Below are 24313 nucleotides of genomic sequence, written 5' to 3' on the forward strand. Positions count from 1 at the left end.
AAGTACTTTGAAATATATTTAATTGCTTTTTATTATGACAAGCATAAATTAAGTTCTGCAATTAATTTTAACTTGCGTTGGTTGTGCAGGGTTAAAAAACTTTATCAAGGTGATCGATAGAACATTATTCAGGGTCTAATTCATTGATCGAATTCTCTGTTCGTTAGTCACATTGAGCTTAAATTCTATATTAAAATTGAGTTCAAATTGGGAAAGCCGATTTGAGGTTCAAATTGCCCTTGCCTTTATCAATATTGAGACACTTTTCAAAATTATATTGCCTCTTTAATTATGCTGTTGGATTGGATTTCAAATTAGTACTGAACCATGTGAATATTGTACCCTGGGAATGGATGACTTCTTTTCTACTATTGTAACTCAAGCAACATTATTTTAAGATTGTGACTTTTACGCTAAACGAATATTCCATTTGCAGACATAACTTTTGAAAATGCCTGCTTTTATTTTTTCGTTAAGTTTCACGCAGTTTTCTTAAAGATCGTACAGAGTATCGGCTAGTTCAGAATGCATAGACTTTTTTTTTATTAATTGATAATTTCAATTTAATGCTAGGTTAATATGCAAGAGCAAGATTTTGCCTACGTATTTCTGCGTAGAATCACTTTCAGATGCCAGACCGGATCTGTGCCAATTTAGACACCTATTCTCGAGGCATCATCTTAAGTAAAGTTCACTGTGCTGAATTATGGGCCAGACAGAGCATATAGCATGGGGCAAGTGCAATTCACTTGTCCCGTGCTGATAAACAACTACTGTCTGTGACTGATAACGCCACATCCACGATCCACGCCCGACAACCAGCTAAATTTCTTAATCATCAAAGCATTCACGTTTCTATAGTAAATTCGGCTTAGCCATAAAAAATGCAATTCTGTTGCTTGGTGCTTGCCATGTGCCAGGTGCACGGACTGGATGCAGATGCCACATGGGGGGGATTCAGAGCAGACCCATTAAATTAATCTGTGTACATTCATTTGAAGTACGATTTGCGTAAATTCTATGCTCGGGTCAGGAGTTAAGTCGTTATCGCTATCGCTAATATTGAACCTGCTGGTGGCGTCGTTTGGCCTCAGTTTGCTGATAGCCTGTGTATATTACTCGACATTAAACACAAAAAATAAATAAATAATAAATATACAATGCAGTAGCGAGAGTGTCCCAATCGGGTATATTACTATTAGCCAAACTGCTACAGTATAAATTCAAGGCTAAGACTTTCCAGAATAAGGCCAGAATCTATTCATCTGCACAGCAGTCTCTGCGTCTGTCTTAGACAATTTGAGAGCTAGGCTCGACAAAGTAATTAGTTTTGTACTAAAACGGACAATTTGTTAAGATACTTATGAGAACTAGCGCTATCATAAGTTGTATGTTTATCTATACTATATTTTTAAATTATAGCCAAAATAGAAAGAAACATTTCAATTTGAGTTTAAATAAGAAATAAAATAAAAATTAAAAATAATTATTAAGCTATAATGGTGCCTAATTAAAGCTACTTTATGCAGGGTATCTGCTGGCATTGCTAATTATTGAATTCATTATTTTGAGCTGCTGTATAGTTTTCAAGCAGAGGCCTAAGAAGAGGAAGGGACCCTGCGATAAGTTAATCTGAAAATAAAAATAAAAAACATATAATTTTTTTGATTTAAAATAACACGAATATTCGAAAGCGATTAGCTATTGAAATCAAACGAATCGCGTGATTTCACCAACGCGGACGCACAATCATCCAGCTCTCTGTGGAAACTGTAGTGTCTGTAGAGTCTGTAGAGTTCCCGGACGCAGTGCATCATGGCAAATTGTTGTTGCTGGTTTAAAATCGCGATACTTTCGCTGTTCTGCGTCTTGAACATCGTTTTGTTTGTGATCTCGTGCCGCATCAGCTACCAGCATGCCATGACCCAGGAGCACACCCGCTTTCGCCAACAGATGCCCACGATGGACAGCTGGGTGAACTCGCCGTTTGGCAAGCTGAAATCCTATCTATTCAATGTGACCAATGCGGAGGCGTTCCTCGATGGACGCGATTCGAAGATCAAGCTGCAAGAGGTCGGACCCATTACCTACGGCATGTTGGGCTACAACGACATCCTCAATAGGACAGGGAGTAGTGTAACATATAGCAAGGAACGCTATCGGCAAATGAAGTTTCTGCCCGAGGAGAGCGTCTCGCCCGATATTCTCAATAAGACGATAATCCAGTTCAATAGCGTTCTATTGGGCTCCGCCATACAGGTTGTCCACAATTATCCCTTTGCCTTGAGGGTTTTCAATGCCCTAACCATTGGGGAGCCGGTGTTTTTGTCAAATAGCGTTAACTATTTTCTTTGGGAATATACGCGTCCCTCGCTCAAGTTGCTCAGCAGTGTGATGCCGCTAGACACCAACTGTGGCCTGCTCTTCAATGTGAGTAAATCGAACTGATTCGCTTGGTTGGGTTGCCTAAACAAAACACAAAATTCATTTTAACAGGCGCTCAAGAAGAGGAAGGAGGTTTATAAGGTGAATATAGGAACGGAGCATGGCATCGACAACTTCTTCCGCATCCAAACCCTCAATGATAAGCAGCACGTTGAGGAGCTCGAGGAGTACAGTGAGGACGAGAGTTGTCCCACTAGAGTGGCGGGATCTTTCGATAACTCTTTGTATTCACCCCTTGTGAAGAGGGACACTCCGTTGAGTATAGCGGCCGTCGAATCCTGTCGCGTCCTCCCCTTAAACTATCAACGGGATGAGGAGTATGAGGGCTTCCAAACCTATCGCTTCTCATTGCTCAAGGTCAATCAGACGCCGCCCGCCTGCTTGGCCAGGAGCTATAATGTCCCATTGCATGACGGCATGTTCGATGTGTCCCATTGTGTGATAAGTGAGTCAAGCCACAATCAAACTTCGTATTTGTTCTACGAATCATGATTTTACTTCTTCTTCTTTTTTTATTTTTGTTTTGCAATTTAGATAAGGCTTCATCGGCGTTTTCGATGCCACATTTCTATGGGACCAGCTACAATTGGAGCCAGCACTTCGAGGGGTTCAGTCCCAATGCGGAGGAGCATGAGCCCTTCATACTGCTGGAGCCAACAACAGGCATACCCATCAAGGAGAAATATCGCTTTCAAACCTGTACAGCCTTGCCCGACCTGTCCTTCAGTCCGAAACTGCGCAAACTGAGCCATATGTTTGTGCCCGGCTTTTGGTATGAATTTGTAAGTAACTCCACCACTGCTATACACTGAAAAAAACGTCGAGTATTCAAATTGAACGCATCGCTTACTTCATCCATAGGACATGGATCAGTTGCCTGGCTTTGTGAGCGGCATGATACGCTTCATTGTGAAAGTGGTGCCCACGTTGCAGCCAATCCTGATGGCACTCCAGCTGATCGCTGCCACGTGGTGCCTGCTGAGCGTGGTACGGCGTCTCTGCGGCTTCTGCAGCTATGCTCAGCTGTATCGAAAGATTTGTGGCACTGCCAATGTACAGCTGGAGACGGTACTGAATTCGAAGCCACAGCATGATTTCAAGTGCACCACTGAGCAGGCTGTCAAATAGACTTTCTTATATCTCATAAAATTCTTTTTTAATATAGTTATAGTATTTAGATTTAAACACACACAAGCACACACACACATACACATACACATCAATTCGTTGGGCTCTGCTTATCTCTGTTAGTGAATATTAATAATAATAATCAAAATATACGTAATTACCGCTTGGTTGCACATCGCATTTGCCCCTCATTTCACCTTATCTGTCGCACTGTCAACTGTCAACTGTCAAGCGCCACAAGGGATGGAGACAAGTTGGAGGGGGAGAAAGGCAGACCGCTGTATTTCCCCATCCCAATCCCCATCCCCATCCACTGTCTCAAAGCCAAGCTCAGGGGTTCAAGACCGGCGACTTGGTTTGAGGTTGCGCCATTTCACTAACATTTGCCACAAAGTACAGATAGTAATTATAAATATATATATGTATATATATAGGTATACATATATATATATATATATATATATATATACACAAAAATTAAGCAGATTCAATAAACTAAATTAAATCTGGGGACAGAGATCTTAAGTGTAGTTACGTGCACAGGTTTTCATTGCCAAGCTAATACATAGGCATATATATATACCTGTATATATACACTTAAGATCTCTGTCCACAGATTTATTTGAGTTTATTGAATCTGTTTCTCTTTTGTGTGTTTTTTGGTGTTTTATTGTGGCGTGTCAGCTTTTTGTCGGTTTTGTTTATTTTCTGTTTCGCGTATATCGCCACTTGCCTTCCTGAACCTGAACTTTTGCACATGTTGTTGCCTCTTCAAGGCAAGCAGCCCTTTTCGCGCCCCACCAGCACCGTCTTCTCCATGGCCTCTTTGTGTCCGTCTCTGTTACCTGATCTGTTGGTCCGTCTGTTCACGTCTCTCGTGCTTTCCATTTGCATAAGCCAAATGCTGATGACTGTAGCATTGTAACAATAACACCCAGGTGGCAATTTGGCAACGCCAATACTAAGTAATTAATAAAATTTGCAACCGATGAAAGGGAAAACCAGAAATGTGTAGAATGTGACAATTATTTCCTATAGTAAATAAATAATTGTTTTGTACTCACTCATAAAACAAGAAATCAATTGGATAAAAATTTAATCTATCCATACCGACATTAAATATGTATGTGTAAATATATATATCAAGGGACAACCAGAAACTAGAACATGAGAATTATTTTCAAAATAAATTAATCATAATTTTTTACTCAAAAAAAAAGAAATAATAATAAAATTTATAATCTAATGAATTTCAACAGTTTAGCAAAAATTGATGGTAATAACAGATATTGTTTTGTGTATATTGTATTCCTGAACAAAACACGAACAACAAAAACAACAGCAAGAAATGTGTCTTAAGTTTAACAAGCTTAAATGTTGTAACAAACGTCAAAACAAGATAGAAAAAAAACGCAGATTGTTAGTTTTGATGATGCGATTAATTCAACAGAGTTTTGCATAATTATACTCAAATTAGCATAAAAGTTATATCACCTGTGAGTCGAGTAATTTATTATGTTTGATTAGACCCCAAAGGGGGAAATTCCTGTGTGTGTGTGTTTCAGTAGAACTGACCCATTGAACTGAGCAGCCAAGTAAATAATTCAGAAACTTAAAGCCCAAACCAAGTAAACGCAAAATACGATTATGAAAATGTAAATTTTATGGTACCCAACCAAAAGGCAGCACTTAAAAAGCACCGACTTTAAATCCCTTACGACAATGGAAAAATCTAGTATATTAAATTAGTTATATTACTTACAAACTGAGCATGAATAATTCGCCAATGGGGTAAATCCCAACTGAAGTCTGCGTAAACAAAGTCGAAGCGACGCGATTTTGAGACCAGTTCAAACGGAGCTTTTGAAATTGGGTTGGGCCTAGAGTTTTTGAGTGCATATATGGGTGGGAAGCGTCCAAGTGTACTGCCCAAAGCACAGCAACGCCAGCCAACACTCGATATGAATTAAAAAAGGAAATGAATAAAAATCATTACGACACAATAAACATGCTCACAAAAAAAAACACATTACAGCTGTCATTGGTCTCTTTACAACAGCAACAACAACAGCAACAACAACAGCAACAGTTTTTAATTTTCACGCAAGTCCGGCAACGTTTTTCCTACGAATTTTGGCTATGGCGAGCGGAGGTCGCGACGAAGGTGCAAAACCACTAACAACCTAAACAAACAGCTGTGTCAGAAGAGAGTGCCAAAAGGGGGGATTTGGGGGCGATTAAGTCACATTTACATTTTAAAGCGACGGCCAACGACGCGATCCAGAAAAAAAAGAGCAAAACAAAAAAATAAAAGCTTAAGCGACCATCCCAAGTACGAACCAAAATTCGGGTGAAAAATAAAAAAATCCGGTTAAACATATTTTTTACATTTTTTTTTTTTTGTAGTTTTGAGTGCACCTTTTGGTAGACCTTTGACTCGGCCGACAAGTGGTCAGCCGCCACTTGTGGCCAAGCGAATGCGAAAGCTTTGCTCGGCAAAGCTCCTTAGTATAAAAGTCGGCTAAACAGGCTAACTGCTTGGCAATCAAAACTGTGCTGTCGTACGCAGCGCACACAGCAAAAAACACTCAAGCGACAACAACAAGAACAACCACAGGTGAGCTGACACACAACATAACACAGACCAAAGAGAAGCAAGACAACAACAACAACAACAGCAACAACAATAATAATATTAAAACTCAAGCTGCGCTTGCGCTCTGCTTGCGCTCTGCTTGCAGCGCTAAATCAATATCGATATTTGAGTGCTATTGCGTAAACGGATTGGCTGGCAACGCTTGCGTGCGCCACACAACGGTAATCAAGTAACAGCGACTTGTTTTTTCTTTTTTAATTATATAAATAAAATGCTCCGTTTGCACTGGCAACTAATTTTGAACATTAGTCGAAAACTCGGCTAAGTGACGTGGTCAAGACAAATTGTGAAATCTCTGTTACTAAATAAAAGGAAAAAAAAAAAACACTTAAACAATTAATTAGTATGCATATGCCATATATGCCGAGGGGCATTAATAATGCATGAAAGGGGCTTAGCCCAGAAATCAGGCGAGAATCCAATGGCCAATGTCACTCAAAAGCCAAGTTGCCAAGTTGTCGAGAAAACCGTAGAAATTTTAGACTTGCAGACGCCAAAATTGAATAATCAATTTGTTTTTTATTGTAGTTGTTGTTGTTGATGGGGCAGATTTCGGAGAGTGAACTTTGAATTGTCACTTGAAATTTTTTCTGAGAATTGAAGATATTTTTCAAGTATTTATTTTATTTGTTGGCCTTTTTTTTATTTTATTTTTTTGTTGTGGTCTTTGTTTGCGTACAGCTCTGAACAAGATGAAAGCTTCATTGGCCATATTGCTGTGTATTGTGTGCGGCTTGGCGGCGGCAAGGCCCGATCAGAAATACACGAACAAATTCGACAGCGTCAATGTGGACGATGTGCTGGGCAACAATCGCATATTGAACAACTATATTAAGTGCCTGATGGAGAAGGGTCCGTGTACGCCGGAGGGTCGTGAACTGAAGCGACTGCTGCCCGATGCCCTCGAATCGGAGTGCTCCAAGTGCACCGAGGTGCAGCGTCGCAACTCCAACAAGGTGATCAACTATCTGCGCACCAACAAGCCCGGCGAGTGGAAGCTGCTCCTCGACAAGTACGACTCGAAGGGCATCTACCGGGCCAAATACGAGAAGCATCTTTAACTTAAGCCAACAAAAACAACAACAATAACAATAACAATATCATCATCAGCACTATTGGCTACTAGTTGGATATGCAACTAATCACACGCGTTATTTAAATTAAAAAATAATAAAATAAATATTACAAATAATTGAATTTTTTTGTTTTTTACCTATACACTTGCAGCGCAAATTTTATTGCAAAAAAGTTGCCAAAATGAAAAGCAATTCTTGTTTCATATGGCTTACAGTAGAGTGTGGCATGCAACGGCCGCCGTAACAAACTATATGTTATTTCGATTCGTTGATGAGATCGATGGCCCTAAAGTGATTGGCCACATTGATCGTCCAGTCCGATTGCTGTCCAGCGGTGAATTCCTTCTTGAACCGATAGTTGCATATGAACACCTTATCCTGATACTCGGGCATAGTTCTAAAATAAAAATCAAAAGAGATGCTTTAGTTGCTTGCTAAAAGAGAAAATATAGTAATCGCTGTAGCAATCATTTATAAATATTTAATATCTATTTCATTAAATATTTGCTACTTATTTAATTTAAATTTGCATTTTTTTCATTTATATTTAAAATTGTGCTTATTTGTGTCGACTGACTTCAGTTGACACATCAATAGCTTAAATACAATAAAGGAGTATTAGAAGATATATCGAAGAGTAGAATCGAAGGGCTTATGGAAGAAGCCTATGTTTTTTACTACTACTACAAATTTTTGATTGCAAGTGTATATAGAATTTATGTGTGCAAGATAAAAGAAACTCGGAATTTCCATTGGATTCCCAAAGATATCAAAAATATTATATTATATATATTTATGCAAAGCTCTTACTTAATGCATCGATATAAAGAAACTTCCATAATTTCCAATAAATTCGCAGTTAAGCAAAAACTGGAATGGAATGCAAGTTTTCCAATCGGTTATCAGCTAGCTGCACTCACCCCATATTCCAGGGTATCTCCTCGCCGCGCGCGCGCATCTCCGTCAGACCGCGCATAACATGGAAGACCATTGTGATTTCGACCCAGCGCTTTTGCAGCTTATCGTTGGCATCGTCGAACATGATGCCGATCTGGTAGGGAAACGACAAATAGATGTCGCTCTCGTTGATCTCCAGCTGCTTGCGCTGTGTCATCGACAGCTTCTGAATAACGGGCTTTAGCTCGGCAATAGCATCCGGTGTGACCAGATCCTGCAGTTGATTCAGATCACCGCCCACCAATTTGCTGGACACCACCTAAATATATAATATTTATTCGTTTCGTCGCTGATCTGTTTTCTGCTCACCTGCAGCGCCTGCTTGGCGCCAAATATGAAATCCTTAATTTGAAATTCGCTATCGAAATAGGGTCGTATTATAAATTGTACCGTTATCCAATTTTTAATCGTATTCAATGCCGATGGCCAAATTATCTCTGGGAAATCCATCAGACGCGGCAATTGATTCCGGCTAGCCTGATTCTTGTTCTGTTCGGGTGCATGCGGCAGCGTGGAAAAGCAGCGTAACGCTCTTGTTCGCGGGGTTGCCATTGTGAGGCAGCGCCTCAAAGTGTGTTGCATCTTAATAAATCGAAGTTTTGGACACAAAAAATAAACTTTTATTTATGATTGGGTTTTTCTGTACAATCAGCTGTTCTGCCAGGGCTGAACGAACAGCTTTATTACGATTTAACATTTCGATGTTATGCAAGCGCTGTAAACACACTTTTATCTGGCTATTGTGAACATTTTGACGATGTGAACGGTCACACTTTACGTAGCAGCGAGCATTGTGTCGCGTTAGCAGCACGAATAAAATGGCAGTCACTTCCGTCTGTCAAATTTTTCTTTCTTTCCCAGCCACGACTAGCAAGGGTCGACAGCATGAGGTATTCTTCAATTTCATAAATCTGCGTGTTTTGGTTGAATTTGTTAAGTTAAAATATGTGAAAAGTGCTCAATTGTGTTCGTGTATTATACATAATAATGCACCAAATAAATGCAATTCAATTTGATTGCGTTAATTGTGAAATAACCTGAACGCGTGCACAAATATACATGCACGCACACACACACATGCACATATACAAATACATGCATTTGTATTCCATGCTGGTTTTTGATTAGAGCTAACGGTGTCTATTCTCCCTCTTTCTCCATTTTGCAGTTCTTTAAAGCTCCAAAAGAGGCTTGCAGCCTCCGTCTTGCGTTGCGGCAAGAAAAAAGTTTGGTTGGATCCCAATGAAATCAACGAAATCGCCAACACAAACTCGCGTAAGTAACAAAAAAAAAAAGCTCTTCTAAAAGTTGAGTAAAAATTTGGATTTTCAATTTTGCAGGTCAAAACATACGCAAACTGATCAAGGATGGTTTGATCATCAAGAAGCCGGTTGTGGTGCATTCCCGCTATCGTGTGCGCAAGAATACCGAGGCCCGTCGCAAGGGTCGCCACTGTGGCTTTGGCAAGCGCAAGGGTACAGCCAATGCCCGCATGCCCACCAAACTGGTGTGGATGCAACGGCAGCGTGTCCTGCGTCGCCTGCTGAAGAAGTACAGGGATAGCAAGAAGATCGATAGGCATTTGTATCATGATCTGTACATGAAGTGCAAGGGTAATGTGTTCAAGAACAAGCGCGTCCTCATGGAGTACATCCACAAGAAGAAGGCCGAGAAGCAGCGCAGCAAGATGCTCGCCGATCAGGCCGAGGCCAGGCGCCAGAAGGTGCGTGAGGCGAGGAAGCGTCGCGAGGAGCGCATCGCCACCAAGAAACAGGAGCTCATCGCACTGCATGCCAGGGAGGATGAGATCGCAGCCAACGCGGCGGCGACGGCGGCCCATTAACTGAACTTTTACTTGCTAGACAAGGCAATAATAATTGTAATTGTTTTTCAACTGAAATAATAAAAATTGTCATTTTAGTTTGGCCGAAATGATTTTGTACAAACGTGGAAACGTTTCAATTGCTTCTTATTTCTCCCCAACGGGAAATCCGCATTTCAGCCTATTGTGAAAATTATGCAAATGGTTTTAAACCTAATTAAGCCAATACAATAACCAGTATTCCATGTTTTAAATTATTGCGCGATTAGCTTTACAATATAAAGTTGTTTCGTAACGATAAATAAAAAGTTTCTACGTAGCTATCGATGTTTCTTATCGATTTGTGCACGCACACAACCTACTCGATGTGATATCGTTTACATTTGTCATTTTCGCGCAAAATGGTTGAGGTCACACCACATTCGCCGCTCATCTCATTTTCAAATCAAAACTCGTTCGTAGCGGTCGTTCGTCGTGTTGCAGCAGCGGTGTGCGAAGCAAAAAAATAGAAAAAAAGCTGATTAGAATTTTGATATATAAATAAAATAATTACAGTAGATCCGAGGAGCCCGTCAGTAGTCACCGTCACCGTGACCATAAAACGGCAGAGTCTCTGCGAAATCAACGCAAAACGTTTTCGAGTTCAACAAAAGGCAAACGTGTCCGGCAGCAACTCTTTTGCCACCAACTAACTAAAATTATAAATGTAATTAAATAAAAAAAAAGTCTGCAGATTTCGTAATAGCAACAAACATTTGCTTGCTAGTCGGTCACCGTTTGTCGTCACGCATAGAATACAACAACAACAATAAACGCAAATACAAGAAACATCAGCTGAAGGCCCGCACACATACTCATACATACAAACACCCAAAAGAGAGAGACAGTGAAAGTGCGCGTGTATGCGTGTATATAAGCTAGCAATAAAGAAAAATTGTTGTATCAGCATCTAACAAAAAAAAAACGTATGTAAACAGTTTTGGTAAAGCAGACACTACAAGAAGCTATATTAAAATAAAGTCAGCAGAATGAGTGGATACACAGACCTCACCAAGCTGGAGACCAGTCGGTAAGTGTCAAAGATCTGTGCGAATGATGTGTGGGGAATATAATCATACATATACATAATTATATATATATATGCATATGTATTTGTACATGTCCAGTTTTGGGCTGGGCAAGCTCAAAGTTTCTAGTTAAATGTTAAATATGTGTATAAATTTCATTTAAAGCAGTTGGTAAATTAAAGAAGGTTGTGGGTGAGAGGGGGAAGCAAGAAGGAGGGAGGTGTGTGGGACACAAAATTTCGCTCACATTACTTGCTCTCCCTTGCTCTCTTTCGCTCACAAGCAACGCCGCACCCCTTGGCTGGCCACACGGCATTTTCTCTTTCGTTTTGAAGAAAAAAAAGTCAGCAGCAAGATACAAAAATTTTATCGTATGATGTGCGGACAGCGCCATTCAAACACGAAAGAAAAAAAGCAAAAGCAAAGCAAAGGCAACGCTGCCTAATATAACACAATCGTGCTATAGCTGTACATAATATATACAAATGTATATATATGTGTGAGCATACAACCTGAGCTCGATTTGTACAGCTCTGTGTGAGTGTTTGTGTGTGTTTGCTTAAACTAATAAAATCGCATACCTCTGGCCACTTTCCTCATATTTATCGCACTGGCTGTAATCAGTGCATTTGGCGTTTGCCTGTCACTTATCGATAATACGAACAATTATTACTCATCCCCTTTCATTGCCATTATCTCTATCGCTATGCGAAAAATGTCAAAAAAAATGAAAAAAAATCATAGTAAAAACACCGTGATTCACACAAGCCCCCTTAAACTTGACTGATTGACGTAGGCATATAAATATAACCATAAGTACATTCATAGATTCATACATTATTAATTGATGACGATTGCTGTGCACATTTGTATTTCTTATTGGGCGCTTTTGCCTTGATAATGTTTCATTAGAATGTGAATTTGTCGCTAAACTAATATCGATTTGTGCGCTTATCGATTAACCTGTTGTGTTGGAGGTCAGACGGAGCCCCAAGCAGAGGGCAGCCACACTGCAAAATAAATATGTTGTGTTGGTCAATTCAAAATAAGTGTTGCCCAACATTTGCAAATATTGCTGGCAAAACAGCAGCAGCAATAACAACAACAAAACATAAATCATGACTGTTGTCGTCTCTTCATCTAACAATCGTACAGTTTTACAGCTCGCATCGCACTCTCTCTCTCTCTCCTTCTTGCAAAGAGAGCAGCTAAAGAGCGTAAGCTTAGCGGCGCTCTCTTGCCTGCCACACGTAAGAAAACATCGGCTGTTTTCTGTGTTGTATGCGGCGCTGCTGCTGCGCATGTCTTTCGAACGGACGCGTGTGTCGCGTGCCTGTCTTGGCCCACTTCACACACAGCCAGATAGAGCTGGGCAGGTGTGACCAGGTGTGTGTGCATGCCTGAGACTAAGCTTTGGCTTTTGGCGCCCTAAAGCGACACGCGACATTAGGAAAAATAGCGAAAGAGAGAGAGTGAGAGAGGGAGAGAGAGAGAGAGAATCGAAACAATTTAACCAGAATGAATGGATACACCTCACACACAACAACAACACAACACACACAGAGAAGAGATATTCTCGCTGAGATAATAACGTCGCCTTTGCCGTGCTGCTCTGCAATTGGTCGTTCAGATGGCGTGTTTTCAAAGCACTGCTGATGACTCTGTCTCTGCCACTGCCTCTGCCTCTGTTGCCGGCACAATTGGATAGCGCTCAGCTGCACTGTACTCACTTCCTATTGGGGGGCACCTACATAAAAGGTCAATAACGCTGATTACCTCCCCACTCTCCCCCTATCCCACCACTCCCGTTTACTTGCTGGCGTATGGCCAACTAAAAAAAAACACATCACTTCACTTGACTCAATCGCCTGTTTTGCGTGAAAAATGCGCAGCGGCAATTGGCAAAAATAGTAAAAATAAAACGGACTTTTCATTCGAATACATTATAAATAAAGTGGATTCATTCAGACTTGGGTACTCAAGCCTGGACAAGGCAACATATTTCTATTGATAAGATAATTGCGCGATTTAGTGTTTCGGGTACAAACTCATTTAATACCCTGTATTAACACATATTTGCATATTGAGCGTGGGCTGCTTTTTAGATATTTCATTTAAGTATTTTTATATCTAATATTGGAATTGATCTGAAATTGCAATTAGTTTGTTGAAATCGTTAAATTTGAAATATTCAATTGTATACTCATTTATCTATAATTTTGTTGCTGAGAAAAAAATATCTAATAGAAGTTATATACAAAGTGCAAAAAAGCTCTGCAAACAAAAAATGTTTTACTGCGAGTCTATTTTATTTGTCTGCGAGAGACTATACAAATTATATCAACATAATGTTTGTTCTTTAATATATGAGTTTAATAAATGAGCATTTTTACAGGGTATTTCTGTGGAACTTTGCGATCTTTGCTAATAGTATTTTCTTATGACGCTTATTCAAATGCCTTATTCAATTAACTCAATTAGTCATTGGGGCGGTGGGAAAGTTTCTCGGTATGCGGTATGCGGTATGCATAGAGACTTCAACTGTGGCATGGCCAGTGGAAAAAAACCTTGACACACGCGACGTGAACACGTCTATGTTTGCTTCTATATGTGTTGTGTATTGTGTGTGCACCGATGATATATCAGGCAGCACTCGAAGCAATTCGATTGGACAGCAGGCTGGTTGCACGCGGCGCTCGCGTGTTTGTAACACAAGTTGTCGCCGTCGTTACAACTTTGTAGCTATCAATAGTCTAGACAGCGGGTGGTGGTTGTTGGGTCGAAGATTTGGGTTGCCGAAGAACATTTTACTAGATTTGAGTGTTCCGAGTGCTGCGCAGCTAGTTCAACTAAATTTATCAACGCCATAGACAAGGGCGGCCCCAAACGATCACGCGCCCATCAGCCGCCAGACGCGCTACGTAATCGCGCTGTAAACTCAAGTCAGACGACAGACGATAGACGCTTGTAGACGTAATCGCTGTAAAGCGGCGTCTGGCTACACTTATCACACCCAGACGACGCTACGCAATTGCATGATAAGTACTTGTGAACTTTGAGCAAGATCTTTGGAAAGCAGAGACTTGACGGCGACTATGATAAGTTAATGAGTTTGAGTGCCCAAACGCTAAAGTGTACTTGCAAGCCAGCTTTTTTTTGTTTAGCTTTCTCAGCCACGTGGCTGCTTAGGAAGGCTTGACCCGAAACGACAGAGATGGAAAGAATACAGGTAGACAATCAGGCGTTTTGTTGAGGGGTGAAATCCATACAAATACAATAGGTGTGTGTTTCAGAAATAGAAATCAGCGGATCGAAGCGGACAGGTTTTATTTTTGTTGTTGTTTGGTCTTCTATTTATATATGTATATTCATACAAATTAAATTTGTATTTGGCGACGTTTTGGAAGAAGGTGTCTTATTTGCATAGTTCGAAACCAATTCCTATTTCTTTATTATGTGTGTTTGGAGAAGCTGATGATGTCGGAAATGTTAAAAGAACAAGTGGCAGACTTAACGACGACACGTTTTGGACTTGCCTGCTTGATCATTTGATCATTTGGGTATTTCTTGAATTACCCAATTGGCCAATCTATTGTCTAAGCGTCTAAGCCACGCCGCACAGTGACTGGTTTTGTTTGTATTTATTTTTTTCTGGTCTAGTCTATCCCAAATGGTTAACGGCTGCTAACTTATAGCAGCAGTCGTTTTACTTGTTTCCGGCACTTTTTTTTAATCAACCTCTTTTTTTGTTGTTGTTGTTGCAGGAACTGCCTGCGTCGCATTGCGCGTCACGATGAGCAGCAGTTCTCCAAAGACAGCATTGTCAATGTGATGGAGAAGTTTGTGAAAACTGTCAACACCATGGACGATACCATACTGGTGCCATGCAGGCTCATGGATCGGCAGGTGGGTAACAGTTTACAGAATAAATAAATAAAAATAAAACGAAAGAAAAGCGATGAGGGAATATTAAATACCCTATATACTTAGTCTAACAACAAAAGCAGTGCTAATGTTTTTTTGCCCAATTGTTTTGCATTTTTGCCATTACAGATTGGTGATAGCACTGATATAATACCAGCGTCTGGCAAGGACACAACCGCCAATCAGCTGACAAAATGCTCTGGCGTGCATAGAAGTGAACGATCAAAGAATGTGCACGATTTCCTCAATGCCTCCGAGCTGTTCAATCTGTACACCATGCTCAATTCGCTCAAGAAGGACTTGCTGTGGACAGCCAATCAGGATGATGATCTGGAGGCGACGGAGGAACAGTCACAACAACAGCAACAACAGCAGCAGCAGCAGCTCAGCCAAGTGGAGACCAAGACTGAGTCCAATACAAGCAACAGCAGCAGTCGCAGCAGCAGCAACACAACCACCAGCAACGGTGGCAAGGGACATGTGAGGAGGACATCGACGGCATCGATGATGTCGACGACATCGGTGAGCAACATGAGCGATTCAGATTCGGATATGTCGAATGAAATCGATTCGGGTCTGGAATCGGATGGCAACAAGAGCGATAATGCGCAGAGCACCGATGGCAGCGATATTGTCGATGCATGCCAAAAGTCCAGCGATAAGGCAACCGAGTTGGCCAAGCGCTGCAAAAGACATTTGAATGGACTGTACCAGTGCCTGGAACAAATGACAGAGGCGGCCAACTACTTGACCGCCAGATACCAAAGTGATATTGGATCCGTCTAAACCAAAACATGTACGAAAAATACAACAAAAAAATCAAAAGGGAAACAAAAAATGGGATGGATGGATTCAACTCGAAATGTGTTTCTTCTTCTTTATTACTTTCGTGGGCGGGCTCTAAAAACATCATAACATAAAAACCAAAATAAAAAATATAACACAATTATGGAGGAGGAAAACAAAAAAGGAAATAGTGCAACGGTATTTTTTTTGTTTTTTTGGTTTTTATGTGAGGTATTTTCGGTTAAGTGATGATGTGTTTAATATTCAACTGGGGGGGTGCTAAGTATGACATGTAATAATAATAATAATTATATATGATGATTGTATATAGGTTGTCGTAACTGATAATGATGATAATGATATATACATACATACACATCTATATATATGTATATTTATATATATACACACACACATATATATATATATATATATACATAAATGTTTTGCAATTAAGCCACTTTTCAAAATTATTATATTTGTATTTGTATTTTGGGTTGACGGGTACAACAACAAAACACACAAAACAAATTGTTTGAGTGTGTGACTGAGTGTGTGTGTGGATGTGTGTGTATTTGTGTGTTTTTTTTTTTTTTTTTTGTTGGCTTGGAGGCAGCTAGTTTCATATGATTTGAACAAGAGCATTCCTTTAGTACACACGCTGCCCCCATACACACACACACAAACACTCACATACCGCATCATACGTAGACGCACCCGCACACACACACACACACACCCCCACACACACATATTAAGAATTGGGTGTGGCCTGGCCCCACCCACACATATAGAATGAAGAACGAGAAAGATGTATGTATTGTATACTCAAGCGGTTGACCCCTCGACCCCCGGCCTCTTCGCGGGTCGAGATTGATACTGCAAAAACAAGTCAAAAATGTTATCCTATTATATCTTTCATTATATAATCTGCCTATGTCTGTCATTTGATTTATTCATATGTTACACTATATTTTAGCCATAGTTTCTTATACATCAAATATTGATAATGAATGCTTTTTAGTTATGTGTAAAAAGCAAATAATTGATAACACACACTATTCGAAATGTAAAATTTAAAATGTTAAAAATTGTTCAACTACAAGAAATATAATTTCGAAACAAGCAACAACAACAACAAACAAGAAACAAACACTCAGCAATTAATTCCGTTAATGTTATTGTAATTGTTTGTTCTCTCGGCAACTGCAAGTCGAACAGTAAAAATAAAAGCAATATTTAATGCTTTATGTAAATATACACAAAATATGAACAATTTGCATGCTGGGTCTTTATGCTGTTAATGAGTAAAATGAGAATTATGTAATATGATAAATCCATAAACTAATAAATAAAATACATTTTATTTAGAGAAAAACAAAAAATAAAACAAAATACAAATAAAAACAAAAAATACACTCAAATTTTCTCTTTTCTTTTAAATATTAATTCAACGATAAAACTGCCGATGAAGCTAAAGGTAAATTTGTTGCTTCGATCGCATGTTAGGTGCAAATTCCAATTAGACCAGCTGAGTTGGCGATGGCAATGACCATCGTCAAGCCACGTATAGATTACCAAATACAGTTCACATTGACTATGGCGACAAGTAATTGTTTATTAAATGCCGCTTTATAACTTTTATTATGATGTACGTCAATGTTTTAGTATCCCTAAGAATGGGGAAATTTTAGTTTTTTTTATTACTTAGCAAGTGAAATTAATGAAAAATTTCTATATTTCGAGCGTTAATGCTATATGTAAAGCTGCATTGTTTATCTGAAAAATAACATATAATTATTCTTACAATTTAACCCTTATTTAGACCCTATAGTTTGACTCAACTGACTCGCTTTTCTAGCGGCTCAAACTGCATATATTATAAAAATTGAGTAATTGCATATTCACATTCACAGATAACAGATAATTGTTGGCAAGCCGTCTGCAGTTAAATAATACTTGTAATCTTAAGTGTATGATTAGTAGAAAAATATCGCTTGATAAATTCGTTGATAATAATTATTTAATATAATAACATGACCGTGGAAAGTTTTGTTCGAATTGGAATGTGTGAATTTTTAGGTAGAATATTAACACGAAGTATTGTATTTTCTTGTATTTTTATATTCATTTAAAGACCTTACCAAGACCAAAATTAAAAATACACTTTTATAGTAATTTTGACCATGAAAAACTAATATATTTATACAGATAACACTGTTAGGAATAGTAAAAAGATCGATTTTTATGATTGTATATTATTTTGTTAATTGCCGAAACGGAAAACAAATAATTTTCGCTGTCAGCTCGCTCAGTCCATAATGTCCATAAGAATAATGATTTATGCCGAAATCGATATTCCGATAAGACTTCAAAATTAATGAGACTTCTAATCAAGGAACTGAATCATGCCACAGTCAAAGTAAAAAATAGAAAGCCCCAACAACAGATGATAAGACTTTGACCAAAACAGTAACTATTTAAAGATATAAACAATGGACACGCCCTCAGGTCTCCTATTGCCATGAGCCTTATCTAGATCAGTTAGCGGTACGAATTTCCGATTATGCTTGAGATTACTGCTTATTGCAAGCTCAGGCGATTCTATAGCTTATCTAGGCCAAGTAATTTAAAACTTGAGTTTTGCTTTGCTTTCGCTTCGGACATGGTCGGACAATATATAAACATCTTTTGATATGCATAAGAACCACGACAATTTATTAAACCATGAACTTGTTTTTATGCTGATTATCAGGCAAGTGTACTTGAGTAGTTTCGAGTGGTGCCATTGAATCATTGAGTCGCACTAATGCGAATTGATATCGAACAGAATGTTGACAATATTTCATCAATGTTCTAGCCAAGACTTCTGGGCGGCATATTCGTAAGAGTTCTCTGGCAACATTCAATTAACGCCTCGCTCTCGAAATGAATTCCATTAAATGGCTTCCGTATTGGAAAAGGCCAAATCAAAGCTGATGCTGATTTCATTAGTTGATGATATTATTATTTAGACTGGCGATGGCTATGGCGATGGGGTCGGGGTCGGGGTCGGGGACGGGGACGCTACTAAAACCATTTGCAAATTGCGACAGTTCGAATAAAATATAGCATAGACAGACGACACGTGTTAATAGTCTATAAGCAGTTGGGTCAACTGTTTGACAAGCTATGAGACACAAAGAAAATTGATCAATAAGTCAAATAAATATATTCTTGAGAGGGCAAGCCTATTAAACTAGAAATATATTCTTTAATTGAGTATGTTTGTTCCGAATCCAGTTTCTTGCCTTTTTATATTCAACCTTAAGCACACCTTTTAAATTTTAGATTTTAGGTATTCATTATAAATCAAAACCTGAAAGTGTTTTTTTAATCAATATTATAAATTTTGTTTCAGAATTATGGTAAGGGTATGGAGCTTAGAGCAGTTGATCATCGGTCTTTAAGGGTATTTGACATTCGGCACATTGTAGATAAATTTTCTTGTTTTTTTTTGTTTGATTTTTGAGATAATGCTTTAATTTGTCGCGTTTGCTCTGAAACTAAACTTGTTTTAAATACGATTCTAGCTAGGCGGAAATCGAATTTGAAAACGCTTTATGGCTTAGTGGCCAGCCTCCGTTTTAGCCCAAAACCTCACAGCACAACCGTTAACCATCGCCGTGGCCAACAAATAAAGACGGAAACGGTACGCACTACATTACGATTTGCATAGGCGCATAGCGCTATATAATTTATATTGGTTAACAATTTCAGTGATCCATTGCCGTTTATTGAACCCGGCGACTGATAAGCTGACAGGATTTTAAGGCAGCCAAATCATTTGTCCTGCTCAGGGTTCATCATCAGATCATCCGAGTTCGTCGCCGAGTTCATTAAACGGAAATGGATCGTTGAAATCGGATAACCCCAAATAAAATGGTTGATTTATTTAAGTGTAAAACGCTTTGCACATCTTCAGTTTCAACCTGTTTCTTGGCAACAGAAGAAAGCTGTACTCCGTCTGTGTGTGTGAGACTCAGCATTTTTTCGGTCGCTTTTGAGTTTAATGTAACCGTGTAATTGTTATGCCCTCAATTTGAAGCACAACGAGAGGGGGGGAAAGGAATGGGCGAGGGGTTGTGTTAACAAAGGGTTGGGCGCGGGGGGAGGTAGCGGTACACATGTCACGATCGCTTCAAGGTTAAAAGCACTTGCCGCAGCATTTAGCCAAGGTCCAGCGAATTCTTGTGCCACATTCATGAACTGCTGCTGCTGTTGGAGAATCCCAGTATCTACTCGGAATTTAATATTATCACGTGCGAAATGCGATTATGAATGTGCATGTGAGAAGCTGGCAGATCGCTTATCAGCGCCCAAAATAATTAAATTACGTAAATTCGCGACATAGTAAATACCCTGTTGCCAATTGAAAATAAACATTATGTTATCTGCATTATGGTAACTGGTAACGAAAATGTTATTTAACAGCGATGGGTAACAAATTAACGATAACAGAATGATCGATTAATTTAATGTTAATTGATATTCTCATGCCGATTTTTCAGGAACTTATTTACCGTTATGACTGACAGGGAAATATATTCAAACGCTTTGTTTTAAATAATAATATGCCCGTAGCAAAATTAAAACACGCAGTATTTTAAACACATTAATAACGGAATTTGTTATTATAAATTATATATTGAATATTTTCGAGTCTTTGGCTTTGCCATATGGTAAATACTTCCGCCGTTGTATTTGACCCCAGGCATTAAGCGTGACCCAAGTCGTATGGCGGAAGTGTGCCAGATGAATCAAACAAAAACAAAATGTATTTAACTATTATTAGAAATGATTAGAAACTAATCATTTCCGTTATACCGTTTAGCCAACTGATCCAATGCCTTAGTAAAAAATTAAATATATGCATCAATAATCAGCTTCCTGTTTGCCAAATTCACAGCTGTCATTCATTGATGATGATGATTCCTAATTCTGGGGACAATACTACAGTACGATATGCGTATTCTGTAGGTGTGTTAGCTGATTTGAATTTGGTTCTGGCCATAAGCGATATTAGAATTCCGCATTATGCTGTCATGAGGTATGCCCGGACCAGGCACCGCCCCCCTCACAACATTTGTTGTATAATTAGAGCCTAAGCACAAGTGCGCAATGATTGCCGACACAGATGATGAAGGGGGGAGTTGATGGACAGATATGTACGTATTGTATATGCGGATGAATAGCTAACACACTACTCACATACACACGATATTTCACATTAACAATCTTAACAATGCGAGCTTGGTCTCCGGTCTGAGTTTCAGTCTCTCTGGTTTCAGTCTCAGTTTCAGTCGAAGTCTCTCTGGTCTCCTGTCTCTGTGTTTCAGATGGGTTGGCGGCCAAGTGTTGGTTCATGGCTAGCCACTAGTACAGAGTCCGAAAACTCGAAATTCCACACATAAGCCAACCTACACACAAACACACACACACACACACACATACACACACACACACACCTGCATTTGCTTTTACAAATCGCTAAATCATGACGGCGACGCAGATGCCGATAATTTCATTCACGAACATTCTGCGACACTATCCAACAACCATATCAACAAACAATAATAATAAACACAACAATAACAACAGCTAGAGATTTCCTTATTTATGTATTTCGCTCTTTTACTATTATTATACACACTCAAGTGCTTAAAGCCGGAATATCGAAGTCGACTCCTTCAAGCCAGTGCGAAATAAACGCGAATTAAGCACTCCAAACTTAATTAGCTCTAAAACAAAAAAAAAAAAAACAAAAACAAAAAAAGAGTTAAAAACAAAAAAACCAAAACATGTGACGTCAGTTGTGGCTTCGGTAGGTTTCCCAGCAATGGCAACTGATTCAGCCGACACCTGACGCAATAGCACAGATATCGATATCGATAACTTCTCTGCGTATCAATCTCTCTCTGTATCTTACTCTCTCCATCTGGCCTTACACATCTTCAGGGCTGGCCGGTTCTAGACCAGCTCAATCAGCATGAAGCATCAGAAAACCCCACCAAAAAAAATAGGAATATGAACTTTGTGGCGTGTACAAAGCTATCGACAAACCAGTTCTTATATAGATCATTATATTTTTTTGCGACCCAGAATTGGAATTTAAAATACGCAGTTTAAAATTTTACACATATTCGCATGACTCGACTATTTTTTCTATAGGTTCTTCGCTTAGTGCTCTCTTCCAAGCAGTTCAAAACTTGAGCTTAACCTCATTTGGGCGTTTCGCAAAAATATAATAAATAAAAGATAAAAAATCCAAATGTTTTTGGAAGCAAGACAGAGTGCTTAAAATTAATTAGATATTTCTAATGCGTACATTATTCATTTTACCTCGACAAAAGAGTGGCTGACGAAATTTTGAGAACCGTCGCTGTCAGTCAGTCACATACACACACACACACACATACTCATAGACACATTTGGGCAAATGGGGGTCGCTTCATTGCATTGGACATCGGACAAAGTATTTGTTTACTGATGTTTACTCATTGCTGTGGTCTAAAAAATGAAGACATGTATGTGGATGTATGTATGTGTATCTGTATGTATGTGTGTGTGTGTGTGTGTGTACATATGTAAATCGCGTAGGTGCAAATGCATACATACATAGATTTACATGCTCACTAGAAGAGGCGTCAAAGCTCGCAGCGCAACATCAACAACAACAGCATTGCGAGTCATTGGACTAGTTTCATAACTGCCAAAACAACAACGCCGCTGACCCCCCTCCGGCCCCAACACTCCACGCCCCTTGTACACGCCTCTGTCCGCCGCACCTGCTGAGCGCTAGCTACAACGCGCAAACGCAACCGAAGCAGCAGAGGCAGCAGCAGCAGAGGCAGCAGCAGCAGAGGCAGCAGCAGCAGCACGGTTTTGTCTCTGAATGCCAAGCGTTGGGTATGTGTGACCTTCACTGCTACAACAACAACAACAAGAAAATAACAAAAAAACAGCAGAGCTGGCTGCGTCGCGATCATCAGCAACGACGGCGACAGCGGCAGCAACTGCTTAAGTATCAGTTTATGGCAAAAAAAACAAGCAAACAACAACAACAACAACAGAAGCAGAAAGACGCTAAAAAGCAATAGCCACAACCATAAAATCACAACAGAGAGACAACCTGTCGCGTCGACAGACAGAAAGCTTTCAAGCCGAAATGCGCATACTATTTAATGTACTCGCAGCTTAAAATCGAAAGCTGCTGCGTCAGTTTGCCGTTCACCCAGTGCAGGCGGCAAACAATGCGAATAAATAAGCAGCTCAGCTGCAGTTGTATCAAGCCGACGTCAAATTACGCTATAATATTAAAACACAACGCAAGTCTTAACATAACATCAATCGCACTGTTACAGTTAAAATGTAAGTATGTTAATCTAACAGAATTTATCAAGCTTATGCACTTATAACCGAGTTATAACAGAGTACAATTAGCAATATCTTGCAAACCTTTCCATGGGCCTGATATACTCTTTCTCGCTTGTAATGTGCGACTTTGGGATTTTTGCTTGCAAAGGTCTTTAGAGCACACCCCCTGCACACTGAGATCGTTGCACTGGTCCACCTATTCTTCAGCCGCACATTTTCGAACCAGTTTCGCATCCTCCATTCTCTTTAATAGCAACTCTACGAATCGGTCGGGCCTCCTCGTTGACACTCCAATTAAAAAAAAAAACATTGTTGTATATAGTTTTTATGTTTTAAGCGTGTATCAATATAATTTATATTCAAGTCGGCGCATATCTCTCGCACATTCCCACCGCCGCCGCCGCCGCCGTTGCCACCGTCCATTTGCATAATTATCAACGAGAAGACAACAAGAAACAAGTCGATGCTTACTTATTTTCCAATGCGCTGCTTTTCTGGGGATTTTAGAACAATTTGAGACAAGACAAAACTCCCGTCAGGCATAATAATGATCGCGAGCCGGGCTAAAGCTGGCGCCGTTGAGCTCTGGAATTTCCAGTTGCAGTTCCAATTGGCGGCAACGACGGGGCTGTCAGTCAGGAAAGTGACAGCAACAGCAATGACCAGGAAGAGTTATCTCCATATCAATAAATTGGTCCTTTATTAATTACAGATACGTTTGTATATAAGGAAGTATATTTATATATTTATGTACACAAAAGGAAACAATTCCATGGGGACTTAATTTTGTAGTTATATAGACGATGTTTTTATAATTGAAAATAGCACATTATGTTATAGGATCTGTATTTGGCTCAGATGAAATAGGACAACTATTATCAACTGTTTGTTAGAGTAGGGTTAGCGCACCAAAAAATAGTTGGCAGTCTTATCTAGTATTTGGGTAAACGATTTACTCCAATCTTGAATATGTTTCTATATAGTTAGTTCTGTGTAAATCTCTTATCAAAAAGCTCGTTGGATTGTCTTAAGGTCG

The 24313-nt window shown here is 39.4% G+C and overlaps 5 protein-coding genes across 5 annotated transcripts; 4 read left to right on the top strand and 1 right to left on the bottom strand.

Annotated features, from left to right (window-relative positions):
- Positions 1-1699: 1699 nt before the first annotated feature.
- LOC6560159 (lysosome membrane protein 2) lies at positions 1700-3753 on the top strand. Its single transcript, XM_001987623.2, has 4 exons — positions 1700-2430; positions 2497-2890; positions 2980-3227; positions 3307-3753. The coding sequence occupies exons 1-4, from the start codon at positions 1816-1818 to the stop codon at positions 3571-3573; spliced, it is 1524 nt and encodes a 507-aa protein (XP_001987659.1). The 5' UTR covers positions 1700-1815; the 3' UTR covers positions 3574-3753.
- Positions 3754-4315: 562 nt separating this feature from the next.
- LOC6560160 (ejaculatory bulb-specific protein 3) lies at positions 4316-7426 on the top strand. The gene is made up of 3 exons (XM_001987624.2): positions 4316-4486; positions 6091-6190; positions 6911-7426. Exons 1-3 carry the CDS (start codon positions 4331-4333, stop codon positions 7288-7290), a joined length of 636 nt encoding a protein of 211 aa, XP_001987660.2. The 5' UTR covers positions 4316-4330; the 3' UTR covers positions 7291-7426.
- LOC6560161 (m-AAA protease-interacting protein 1, mitochondrial) lies at positions 7427-8930 on the bottom strand. Its single transcript, XM_001987625.3, has 3 exons — positions 8572-8930; positions 8226-8521; positions 7427-7702 (listed from the first exon to the last, which is right to left on the bottom strand). Exons 1-3 carry the CDS (start codon positions 8842-8844, stop codon positions 7561-7563), a joined length of 711 nt encoding a protein of 236 aa, XP_001987661.2. The 5' UTR covers positions 8845-8930; the 3' UTR covers positions 7427-7560.
- A 172-nt stretch (positions 8931-9102) lies between these two features.
- On the top strand, positions 9103-10216 carry LOC6560162 (60S ribosomal protein L19). Its single transcript, XM_001987626.2, has 3 exons — positions 9103-9152; positions 9431-9537; positions 9603-10216. Exons 1-3 carry the CDS (start codon positions 9148-9150, stop codon positions 10103-10105), a joined length of 615 nt encoding a protein of 204 aa, XP_001987662.1. The 5' UTR covers positions 9103-9147; the 3' UTR covers positions 10106-10216.
- Positions 10217-10526: 310 nt separating this feature from the next.
- Positions 10527-16334, top strand: LOC6559218 (dentin sialophosphoprotein). The gene is made up of 3 exons (XM_001987627.2): positions 10527-11153; positions 14916-15057; positions 15205-16334. The coding sequence occupies exons 1-3, from the start codon at positions 11113-11115 to the stop codon at positions 15859-15861; spliced, it is 840 nt and encodes a 279-aa protein (XP_001987663.1). The 5' UTR covers positions 10527-11112; the 3' UTR covers positions 15862-16334.
- The last annotated feature ends 7979 nt before the right edge of the window (positions 16335-24313 follow it).

This window comes from Drosophila grimshawi, unplaced genomic scaffold (genome assembly GCF_018153295.1).
Source record: "Drosophila grimshawi isolate 15287-2541.00 unplaced genomic scaffold, ASM1815329v1 contig_1369, whole genome shotgun sequence".
Classification (NCBI taxonomy): domain Eukaryota; kingdom Metazoa; phylum Arthropoda; class Insecta; order Diptera; family Drosophilidae; genus Drosophila; species Drosophila grimshawi.

What these genes read in the sequence shown, in the direction of transcription:
- LOC6560159 (XM_001987623.2), top strand. Translation starts at nt 1,816, where the DNA reads ATGGCAAATTGTTGTTGCTGGTTTAAAATCGCGATACTTTCGCTGTTC. An exon ending in ACTGTGGCCTGCTCTTCAAT is followed by an intron (nt 2,431 to 2,496) that starts GTGAGTAAATCG and finishes TCATTTTAACAG; the next exon opens with GCGCTCAAGAAGAGGAAGGA. An exon ending in CCGGCTTTTGGTATGAATTT is followed by an intron (nt 3,228 to 3,306) that starts GTAAGTAACTCC and finishes CTTCATCCATAG; the next exon opens with GACATGGATCAGTTGCCTGG.
- LOC6560160 (XM_001987624.2), top strand. Translation starts at nt 4,331, where the DNA reads ATGTTGTTGCCTCTTCAAGGCAAGCAGCCCTTTTCGCGCCCCACCAGC. An exon ending in TAAGCCAAATGCTGATGACT is followed by an intron (nt 4,487 to 6,090) that starts GTAGCATTGTAA and finishes TTAGTATAAAAG; the next exon opens with TCGGCTAAACAGGCTAACTG. An exon ending in AACAACAAGAACAACCACAG is followed by an intron (nt 6,191 to 6,910) that starts GTGAGCTGACAC and finishes GTTTGCGTACAG; the next exon opens with CTCTGAACAAGATGAAAGCT.
- LOC6560161 (XM_001987625.3), bottom strand. Translation starts at nt 8,844, where the DNA reads ATGCAACACACTTTGAGGCGCTGCCTCACAATGGCAACCCCGCGAACA. An exon ending in GCGCCAAGCAGGCGCTGCAG is followed by an intron (nt 8,522 to 8,571) that starts GTGAGCAGAAAA and finishes TTATATATTTAG; the next exon opens with GTGGTGTCCAGCAAATTGGT. An exon ending in GAGATACCCTGGAATATGGG is followed by an intron (nt 7,703 to 8,225) that starts GTGAGTGCAGCT and finishes TTTTTATTTTAG; the next exon opens with AACTATGCCCGAGTATCAGG.
- LOC6560162 (XM_001987626.2), top strand. An exon ending in AATCGCCAACACAAACTCGC is followed by an intron (nt 9,538 to 9,602) that starts GTAAGTAACAAA and finishes TCAATTTTGCAG; the next exon opens with GTCAAAACATACGCAAACTG.
- LOC6559218 (XM_001987627.2), top strand. Translation starts at nt 11,113, where the DNA reads ATGAGTGGATACACAGACCTCACCAAGCTGGAGACCAGTCG. An exon ending in ACCAAGCTGGAGACCAGTCG is followed by an intron (nt 11,154 to 14,915) that starts GTAAGTGTCAAA and finishes TTGTTGTTGCAG; the next exon opens with GAACTGCCTGCGTCGCATTG. An exon ending in GCAGGCTCATGGATCGGCAG is followed by an intron (nt 15,058 to 15,204) that starts GTGGGTAACAGT and finishes TTGCCATTACAG; the next exon opens with ATTGGTGATAGCACTGATAT.